Source organism: Notechis scutatus, chromosome Z (assembly GCF_049901735.1).
Source record: "Notechis scutatus isolate UNSWTSFEM ecotype Mainland chromosome Z, rNotScu1.2, whole genome shotgun sequence".
Lineage (NCBI taxonomy): Eukaryota > Metazoa > Chordata > Lepidosauria > Squamata > Elapidae > Notechis > Notechis scutatus.
Genome location: NC_142025.1, coordinates 4,909,555 through 4,920,520, shown reverse-complemented (window position 1 = coordinate 4,920,520; position 10,966 = coordinate 4,909,555). Strand labels below are relative to the sequence as shown.

General features: G+C 43.3%; 1 protein-coding gene across 3 annotated transcripts in view; it reads right to left on the bottom strand.

Moving 5' to 3' along the window:
• Positions 1 to 159: 159 nt before the first annotated feature.
• Positions 160 to 10,966, bottom strand: part of DLEC1 (DLEC1 cilia and flagella associated protein) — a 64,173-nt gene continuing 53,366 nt past the window's right edge. For 2 of the 3 annotated variants that reach the window (XM_087946952.1, XM_087946954.1), the window contains 6 exons: positions 8,171 to 8,255; positions 6,575 to 6,769; positions 5,048 to 5,209; positions 3,345 to 3,498; positions 1,798 to 1,918; positions 160 to 392 (listed from right to left, as the gene is read on the bottom strand). In XM_087946952.1, coding sequence (XP_087803078.1) covers positions 266 to 392; positions 1,798 to 1,918; positions 3,345 to 3,498; positions 5,048 to 5,209; positions 6,575 to 6,769; positions 8,171 to 8,255 — 844 coding nt within the window. In that variant the 3' untranslated portion in view covers positions 160 to 265. Of the gene's footprint in view, positions 393 to 1,793; positions 1,919 to 3,344; positions 3,499 to 5,047; positions 5,210 to 6,574; positions 6,770 to 8,170; positions 8,256 to 10,966 lie in introns of those variants that run through there. The other variant, XM_087946953.1, reaches the window with a different exon arrangement.

Sequence of the window (10,966 nt, the reverse complement as noted above, 5' to 3'; positions counted from 1 at the left end):
ACACTGGAGGTTTTCAAGAAGAGATCGGACGTGGAGGTATAGGGTCTCCTGCTTGAGCAGAGGGTTGGACTAGAAGACCTCCGAGGTCCCTTCCAACTCTATTACGTTCTATGCAGATGCAAGATCCTTATTTGAGAAGTCAAGCTTGCACCCAAGCTAAGGATATAGAAATATTTTATTTTCCTCTAGTATTACAAAAAAACAAACAAAAAACACCAGTTACCATTAAGCTGCTTGCAAGAAGGCCCCCGGTGGGGCTTGTTCTTCAGGTGCCCGTGAGCAGGTCTTCATACCTCTCATTGTAGGAGCCCTTTCCTTGGACAAGCAGCAGGCACGGCTTCTCTCCCAGCATGCCAACAACCGTCACCGTAGTTTCATAGGCCAAACTGTCTCTGAAAGGAGAGCGTGGTTCAGAAGTGAGCCCTCCTCCCTTTGACAGAAACACCACGGAAGGGCCTCTCCTCCTTGTCCCTGGAGACTCGCCACGGAACAACTCGCTGCAGGACAAGAGTTACACTAATGTCGAAGAAATCGGCCAAACAGAATCAATCAATAAAGGATGCCAAAGGAGGGACAAAATAAAAATGTGAATGACAAACATTAAAATGATTTTTTTTTAACATTATTTTAAGTAATTAAATCGTTGAATTGTCCTGTAACGAGTTATCCGAGGCAAGTTGGCCATGGTGAGTTGGCCAAGGCAAATTGTCCCATTCCAGTTGAGTTGGCCTGCTGCCCCTTCATCCACCCTTCCCAGTCGAAGCCAAGTGAAGGGTCTGCATATACAGGGAGTCCTTATGGTCACGATTGAACCCGGCATTTCTGTTGCTAAGTAAGACATTGGTTAAGTGAGTTTTCCCCCATTTCAATGGTCTTTCTTGCCACAGTTAATATAACACAGCCATTAAGCGAATCTGGCTTCTCCATTGACTTAGTCAGAAAGATGCAAAATGTCACGTTTTTTTTCAGTGCAGTTGTATCTTTCAATGGTAAGTAAATGAATCGTTAAGTCGAGGACCACTTATATAGGCAGTGAAAAAAACTACCATTTTCATGAGCTATATGCTGCAGAAGGAGACATTAAGAAAACATCTTGAGTTCTACCTGCCCCAAAATGTTCTAGAACAGGCCCCAGGCAACCTGCCTGGTTTGAGAACTTGACTCACTAATTGTCCTAGAGTCGAGAGGAATATCTGGGACCATCAAGTCTAACTCGGTGCAAAATCCAAGAATATGACCCTCTCCATGGTGAGTGAGAAAACCCCCACTCTCCAGTGGCAATTTCAGTGTCATCAGAACACAACAGCAGCAGGAGAGGAGAGAAAAAAAGAACAGTTGGAAGGGACCTTGGAGGTCTTCTAGTCTGGCCCCCTGCTCAGGCAGGAGACCCTATCCCATTTCAGACATCAGAAGTGGTGAGACTGAAATGTAACGTTTTCCCCACCCCGCCCAAGAGTTTTTAAATGGGAATGGGAGCGATATGGCTTTGGAAAGCAAAAACATTTTCCATTCCCCCATGAAAATTCCCCAAGCGATGCCATTTTGAAGCTTGGGAAATTTCAAAAGCAGGGGAAAAAATGTCCTTCCCGCCTTATTTTCGTGAGGTGGTAGTAAGCCCATGTTGTACCAAAATCATTTCCGCCACCAAATTTCCATGGTGCGGTACACAATTGTGTTTCCCTAATGGACAACTATCAAGGATAATGCAGTTATCATCCCTGGGCAAGATCAGGTAGGTCTTGCCTGGGGGCTCGGGACAACATGCAGAAGAACCACGAGGGGCTTCTCCTGACCTACCTCGGGGTGAAACGGACCATCAGTTGGGTTTTGGTAGCCGTGCTACCTTTGCGCGCCTCAAGGATACCACTACTTGGAGAGATGGAAAACACTTCAGGATCTTTATGTCGTTCATCTTCATCTTTAAAATGAAATAAAAAAATGATGCTTAAAAGTTTTAGCAGATATTCGTAAAAGGAAGATAATCATCTTCGACTAATCCACGGCTGCTGCTAAGAATATTCATTTGTTTTTTATTAATTTATGAGTAACTTAGGGTGGCAAACATAGGTAATACTCCTTTTTCTTTATCCCTTTTTCCCCCAATAGCAATCCTGTGAGGTGGATTGGGCTGAGCTGTGAGAGAGCCCAAGGTTACCCAAATGGCTTTTGTGCCTAAGGCAGCACTAAAATTCACCACCTCCTGGCCTCTAGGCCAGCATCTTCACCACTTCTCCAAACTAGATCAAATTTTAGTTGAAACTGCTGGTGATCTACTTGTTTTTTTAGGAGCCTTTGAGTCAGTCTTGACTTCTAAAAACTACATATATAAATCCCTGCAGGCTTTAGCAACCGTGTTGGAAACAATTCCCTTGTTTCTAGGACAAAAAACTAGTTTTTTTCTAGAAAAATTCCTGGTGACCTTCTACCGCTGCACCAGAGAGTATCTTAACATACTGCACCTGTGTCTGGTTTGCCAGTTGCACAGTGGCAGATAGGAAAGCTCTCCAGAGGGTGAATGTCATTGCCCATAGGATCATTGGTTGTCCTCTCCCCTCTTTGGAAGAGCTTTATAGCTCCCACTGCCTTAAGGAAGTTCAAAACATTCTCAAAGATCCATCTCATCCCGGGAACCCTTTTTAACTATTACCATCTGGCAGACGGTACAGGATAATAAAAACAAGGACAAATAGGCTGAAAAACAGCTTCTATCCCAGGGCAGTAGCTCTGTTGAATTCTACTGTATAGTGCAATATTAATTCAGTATCAGGGGTTTTCAATTCAATTTATAGAATGTGAAGAATGTGTGTTTGTGTTTATTTTCAGTCATAATGTACACTGAAGTTGGTGTTTGATTTCATTGTACGAGGTGCAATGACAATAAAGTAAACTAAACTGAGATTTGGTTCCAACTCACCCGCCTTTATGACTAAAGCAGTGGTAGAACTCAACAGGTTTCTGATTTCTAGCCCAATGTTTTTAACTACTACACCATGCTTTATATTTATATTACAGATTTATTCTATCGATATCACCTACAACTACAAGCTATCTCTATCTCTTTATCATCTCTACCTATCTCTATTGTCTCTCTCTCTCATCTCATCTATCTATTCTCTATATTTATCTATATCTATCATCTATCTATATCTAACTATCTAAAAATAACTCAAAGTCATAAATATTTTTTGTATCCAAATGCAGATAATTTCTTTGATACTGATTCTAGACCATCTCTTATTTCAGAATTTGCATGTGTGTGTGTGTGTGTGTGATTTAAGAGAAGGTTCTCCCCATAAGAAACTGCATCAGTACAAGGAAAATCATTTCGACCACATTTCTCTTACGCAAGAAAGCTGCCCAGTAGCTTCTGCATCCACTGCGGTTCACCAGAAGTGCCACTTCAGACCTCATTTGGTTGACCAGGCAGGTTTTAAAATCAATCGTTTTGCAAGAAAGCTCAAGTACTGGGATAGTCAGGTATGCGGTCAGGGGGAGCACCTGCAACAAGATCAAGTGCCAGAGCGTTTGAGGGGACCATGAAAAATATTCTGAGAAGAAGGCTAAGGTCTTCACGGGCTGTCCTTTGTGGGACGGAAAAAGAAATGTTTTAGTAAGTATCTGTGGCGGGATTCGGGTGTGAACTTTGTGGGCAAAGGCATCTGGAAGAAACCATCAAGGGCATGGTCATCATGTATATTGTGACATCATCACACCGCATCCCCAATTAAATGAAAAAAGTCTCTGAAAACATGGCTGTCCTTCCAGGCCTTGGTGGCAGATGGTAGCTGAGCTCTAGAGGATGCGGATTCCCACAGTTCTCCAGCCAGCCTTCTGGAAGTTGAAGACCACAGGTTTGAAAGTTGCCAAGGTTTGAGAAACACTGTTCTAAGAATACCTAAAATCTGTTTTTCATCTTTTACTCTTTCTACGTTTTTAAAGTATAAGCCAACCAGAATTGTTTGGAATAAGGTAGACTTTAAATTGTATTTTTAAAAAAAACCAACTAACAAATGGATATTTTGCTTCACTTGAACATATGCATTATGTGCCATAATTTCACATGAGCATTAGGATGCATATGTCATCACTTGATACACACTCCAGCAGCTGGTTTTGTTTTAGCGTAAACCACTTCTTGCATCTGATAAATGAACGTTACACTTCACAAAGCTTAAACCTTTTAATAAAATGTGTTAGTTGGAAGAGAGTTATTAGTCTCTGCTTCAAGCAAATCAGATGAATGGCAGCAATATCGGAAACCAAGGTAAGATGCAGGAACTATTTTCTAAAAATATAGCTTTGGCAAAATCCATCCAACCCAAATGCTTTGCAAAACCCAGTCTAACGATGTACAATGGCCTCCATAATAGATATCCTCTTCTTTCATAGTTCAGTAAGCAATATTCTATATCAGCCGTTTAATATTGAATATTTATTACCTTTGTTACCAGCAGTTTTTTTGATAGATGCAAGAAACGTAATTAAACTGATGACATTTTGATTTTTAAAAAAAGGAGAAGGGAGAAAATTCAGATTCAGCTGTTCGGTGCTGAGCAAAGTCTCAGCTCCGGATATGCCAAGGAAAATTGATTTATGAAAGGCTATGGAGGAGCTGCAATGGTTTAATAGCCCATTCTGATAGAGATTAGAGATCCCGTTCAAGCCTTCCAAATTCCCATGGGTGATAGCAATAGCAATATCTTAGAATTATATACCACTTCACAGTGCTTTATATCCCTCTCTAAAAGGTTTACAGAGTCAGCATATTGTCCCCAACAATCTGAGTCCTCGTTTTACCAGCCTTGGAAGGATGGAAGGCTGAGTCAACCTTGAGCCAGTCGGGATCGAACTCCTGCGGTGGGCAGAGTCAGCCTACAATACCGCATTCGTTACCACTTCACCCCCAGGGCTCTAAAGCTGTGCAAGAAAGTAAAAGAATTACGGGATTCACCCCCAAGGAGTACTGTATGTCCTCTGTTGAATTTGTCATCTGCATGAACTTGGACGAATAAAAATGGCAGCTCCTATTTTCCCCACTTCTGCTTACCTGCGTGGCTTTGTTGCTGTACTCGATGATAAGATCTTGTTTAAACTCCAAGATTTTATCCCCGCTATCTTGCTGGATCACTTGAAGCCCTGATGGCTGAAGATCCTCTGGGAGATGTTGGTAGGTGAGTAACTCAAGAGTTGTGATAAATGACACCTTCACCTATGAACAACCAGATGTCAGGTTGGCTAAGAGTTGAAGAAACAGGCAACTGGATTATAGTCCTTGACTTACAACCACAACTGAGCCTGAAATTTTTATTGCTAAACAAGACATTGGTTAATTGAATTTTGCTCCATTTTACGACCTTTCTTGCCACAGTGGTTAAGTGAATCACTGCAACTGTTAAGTTAGTAACAGGGTAGTTAAGTGACTCAGACTTCCCCATTGGCTTTGCTTCAGAAGGTCACAAAAGGGGATTGCATGACCCCTCCCCCAGGGACACTGCAACTGTCATAAATACGAGTCAGTTGCCAAGCGCCTGAATTTTGATCACATGACCATGGGGAGGCTGAAATAGGCATAAATATGAAAAATAGTCATGTTACTTTTTCAGTGCCGTTGTAAATTAGAACAGTCATTAAATGAACTGTTGCAAGTTCAGAACTGCCTGTATTGCTGATTTAGCCAGTTTCAATAACTGTACTGTGCAAACAGACTATGTACTTAGGCACAAGCATGTTTTCCAGGCAGATCCTTTGACTAGAAAAGCTCCTGTCTGACTCCTTGAAGGGTCTAAGCTTTCCTTCAAGCTGGAGAGAAAAACAAACCATAGCCCACAAAAGATGTGCGGAGCCGTTTGAGGAGCACTACAAATCTCTCTCTCTCAGATCAATTCCTTCTAAATTTAAACTCAATTTATTTATTTAAATCAATCAATCAATCAATCAGAATAGATCTGGAAGGGACCCTGAAGGTCGTCTAATCCAACCCCTCCACATGAATGCCTGTCCAGACTCTTCTTACAAGCCTCTAGTGTTGGAGCACCCACAACTTCTAGTGGCAAGCTGTTCCAAAGGTTAATTGTTCTCACTGTCAGAAAGCTTCTCCTTAGTTCTAAGTTGCTTCTCTCCTTGATTAGTTTCCACCCCTTGCTTCTTGTCCTGCCCTCAGCTGCTTTGGAGAATAGCTTGACTCCCTCTTCTTTGGGGCAGCCCCTGAGATATTGGAAGACTGCTATCATGTCACCCCTGGTCCTCTTCACTGACTAGCCAAACTCAAATCCTGCAACCATTCATTTGTTTTAGTCTCCAGGTCTTTAATCATTCTAGTTGTTCTTTTCTGTACTTTTTCCAGAGTCCCAACATCTTATTTATAATATGGTGACCAATATTCCAGGTGTGGCCTTACTAAGGCTTTATAAAGCAATACTAATACTGATTTTGATTCTATGCCTCTGTTTATACAACCAAGGACTGTGTTAGCTTTTTTGGCTGCTACCGCACACAGCTGGCTCATACTTAGGTTCACCTGGATCTAACCCACTCCGATCCTGAGCTGCCCAATGTCCCTTGAACAAGACCGTACCAATATATTTTCTAACGTGTAGAGCAGCAGGTGTGCTCCTCCTTCATCTCTTTCACTCTGAGATGTTTTCAGGCTCTTCGCAGGGTCCACGCTGGATATGGAGAAGGGAGTGGATAAAATAAGACTGAATGCCAGAGGGGTCTCTGTGTTATTGGCGAGTTTCACGTTCAGGGTGGTGGCTGAGTAGGTCAGTACCTAAAGGAGAAAACATACAGAATCTGTTTACATCAGTGCATTTCAAACATGCGATTTCTAAGACAGGCATCCTTCCTTCTTCACCTGGCCCCCTTGTAGGACTTCCAATACCCCCCAAGTACCCCAAATTAAAAGCTGGGGTGGTGCAGTGGAATGCTGCACTGCAGACTACTTCTGCTGACTTCCGACTGCCAGCAGTTTGGCAGTTCGATTCTCATCGGCTCAAGGTTGACTCTGCCTTCCAACCTTCTGAGGTCAGTTAAGTGAGGACCCAGATTGTTGGGTGATTCTGTGAACCGCCTAGAGAGAGGGCTGTAAAGCACTGTGAAGCAGTATAGAAGTATAAGTGCTATTGCTATTGCTACTGAGATTTGGCAGCTACAGGTAATCCTCAACTTACAACCATTTGTTTAGTGATTGTTTGAAGTTACAATGGCACTGAAAAAAAGCGACTGAAGACATTTTTCACATGACCATTGCGGTGTCCCTGTTATTACATCATCAAAATTCTGGCAACTGGCTCATACTTATGATAGTTGCAGTGTCTTGGGGTCACGTGATGTCCTTTTGGGGCCTTCTGACAAGCAATGGGGAAGCCAGATTCACTTAACAATCATGTAACTAACTTAACAATTACAGTGATTCACTTAACAACTGTGGCAAGAAAGGCCGTAAGAGGGGGGGACTCATTTAACAAGTATTTTTGTTTAGCAACAGAAATGTTGGGCTCAATTGTAGTCATAAGTCAAGGACTAACTCTTACTTGGATACAGGTAGAAAGCTCATATGGTAGAAAACCTTCTTGCAGTATCACAATGAGCAGGCTAACATTAAAAAAAACTGTAAATTTTTTATTTTACTGTAAAAGTTATTGGAATTTCTAAACTAATTTGTACCTGAGACGGCATCATACTGGGAAACACGGGGGTGGGGGGGGGGGGGGATAACCAGGCTGGGGTCTGAGACGGTTGTTAAGTGAGTTTCCCCCCCATTTTACAACCTCCCTTACCAACTTTGAACAGTCACTAAACGAATGGTTGTACGTCAAGAACCACCTGTACAGAAACCTTTTCTGGCTACTGCTGGTGAAGGGAAGCTCAACAGGTTTTCCCGACACCCTCTAGGTCTTCAGTTATTATTTTATGGCTAATGTGTTGTGAACAATTAACTGATTTTAGGAACAAATCAACGTTGTTCCACATAGAATAGTGGCCTCGGGTTCACTTACAAAGTCCCGTCTATCTCCCTTCCAACTATTCTTGGACAGAACTGGGTGTGCCTGTTCCAAAAAACTGTTTTGTTTTTTTTCAAAAAAACAAAAATGCTAAGAAAATTATATATTTTCTCCTCCACAAAATGCAAGCATTTTGGCAATTTCAGAAGCAGAAAACCACAGCTTACATCCTTGGCAACAGGTTTTGGAATTAAACTGCTGGCCGCTGCATGGAACACCAAACCTTTCTCATAATCCGTTTCAACTGTCAACCTGCAGGAAGAAAACAGAACATTGTGACTTAGGAGAACAAAGAGAGCAAATAGAACTTAATAGAACTTAAACATTGAAGAACAATCTTCCAAATTCCAGAAAGTGACGAAAAAAGAGAAAATAAAATGGAAATCGCGCACCAATACAGAGAATGGTAGAGGTGGAAAGAATCCCAAGGAACATCTAGGCCAGTGATGGCTAACCTTTTTGTGCGCCTTCCCCCCACCATGCATGCGCCCCCTTGATCCCCTGCACATGTGCGTGGACCCTCCGCAATTCAATCACTCATGAGAAACGATCCAGCCTCTTCCTTAAAAACCTCCAGAGATGGAAAAACCTGAACCTCTAGAGGTAGACTGTTCTACTATGTCTTGCTGGCAGAAAATTACACTTTCCACTGAAACAGAATCTAAGTTCTGCAGTTTATATCCATTATTTCTGGTCCTAGTTTCCACGGCTATGGATATAGTTCAAGGCCACCATCTCGGTGTCTTCTCTTTATGGATCGGAAACATACAATATCTTGTCTCCTCTTTATCTTATTTTGTCCAGCTTGAACATCCCCAGGTGTCCTTCATGGGCCAGGTCCTCTCTTTCCCTAAGGTAACAGATAATCAGAGCTGGAAGGGACCTTGTAGGTCATCTAGTCCAACCCCCCGCCCAAGTGGGAGACCCTACACCATTTCTGACAAATGACAGTCCAATCTCTTCTTGAAAGTCTCAAGTCATCCTTGTCATCCCTGTGTCATCCTTTGTTTGCCCTCCTCTGTACCTGCTCTAATTTGACTATAATATTGTGAAAATGGGATGCCCAGAATCATGAGAGTATACAGGCAGTCCTCGACTTACAGCAGTTCATTTAGTGACCATTTAAAGTTACAAATGACACTGAAAAAAGTGACAATCTTTCACACTTATGACCTTTGCAGCATCACCATGGTCACGAGATTCAAAATGCAGGCGCTTGGCAACTGATTCGTATTTATGATGGTTGCAAGGTCCTCCTGGGATCGTGTGGTCCCCTTTTGCGACCTAAGAAGCAAAGTCAATGGGGAACCCAGATTCACTTAATAACCCTGTTGCTAGCTTAACAACTCCAGTGATTCACTTAACAACGGTGGCAAGAGAGGTCATAAAATGGAGCAAAGTACCAATGTTTCGCTTAGCAACAGAATTGTTGGGGTAAATTGTGGTCTTTAAGTCAAAGGACTACCTGTAGAGCTGTTGTCCCATCAGTGCCAAATAAAAACCCTAATCTCTTCCCTGATACTCACATGTTCATCACTGACCAAAGCTAAGAGAGGCAGTTCGGTGTACTGGTTAAGGTGCTAATCTAGAAACCAGAAGACATGAGTTCTAGTTCTGCTTTAGACAGCTGGGGGATTCTGGGCCAATCATCAGGAGACTGTGAGTCCTAGTTCCAGTGTTGGCAAGATGAGTTTGGATCAGGACCTCTCTCTCAACCAACACACCTCACAGGGAAACAGGAGGGGGTAGGATAATTTTGTGTCAGGTCTGCCATCACACTGCTTCAGTCCTGCTTCCCTTCGATGGCATCCTGCCATAAAAGTGGGAGGGGGAGGGAGGAATAGGGGAATAGAGAGAGGAGGAATGACAGAATGAGAGGAAGCAGAGGTGCCAACTCGGAACAGAACCTGGCAGATCCAAGGACACAAGCCTGAGAACAGAAAGTGAATGCCCACCAAAGAGGCACAAAACTTTGGGATTGTTACGAAAACACCTAGTTGGAATACCATTGGAAATTAACAGGAAGACCAAGGGGGAAGGGCCTTGGCTAAAGTAACTGGGTTTACATGGGAACATTCAGATCTGACTTTGCTATGCTGTAATCGTTTTTCACTACAGAATCGAGTTGAGGGTCTTTCTTTCCTGAATATGCAAGCTGGGACAGGCCTGACAATTAGGTAGGTTTGCTGCTTTGAGTTATAGGTAGTCCTCATAATTGAGCCCAAAATCGGTGTTGCCAAATGAAGTTTGCCCCATTTTACAACCTCTCTTGCCGCATTTGTTAAGTGAGTCAACGCAATTCTCACATGGTTGTTAAGTGAATCTGACTTCCCCATTGACTTTGTTTGTCAGAAGGTCACGAAAGGGGATCCCATGACTCCCCCAGGGACACGGCAACCGTCATAAATGTGAGTCAATTGCCAAGAGTCTGAATTTTGATCACATGACCTTGGGGATGCTGCAACAGTCGTTAAGCGTGAAAAATGGTCCTGTCACTTTTTTCAGTGCTGTTGTAACTTTGAATAGTCACTAAATAAACTGCTGTAAGTCAAGGACTGCCTGCACTTATAAAACTGTGTTGGCGACGCGTGCCAGAAGTAACACGCAGAGCCATTTCCCCTGGGACACGAGAGATCGCCCGGAAGAGACCACTGTGCATGCATGTGCGTGCCACTGCCCGACAGCTGTGCAGGGAGCGGAGGGGAATTTGCAGGAGATGCGTGCATGCGCAGGGAGCGGAGGAAGGGTTTGCAGGAGATGCGCGCATGCACAGGGAGCGGAGGGGGGATCGCGGGAGATGCGTGCATGCGCAGGGAGCGGAAGGGGGTTGCAGGAGATGCGCGCATGTGCAGGGAGAGGAGGGTTCTGGGAAATGCATGCGCAGGGATGAGCTGCGCGTGAGGGGGAATCATGCATGCATGCACAGACACACAGCGCACAAGGGAAATTTTGCGCACACGTGC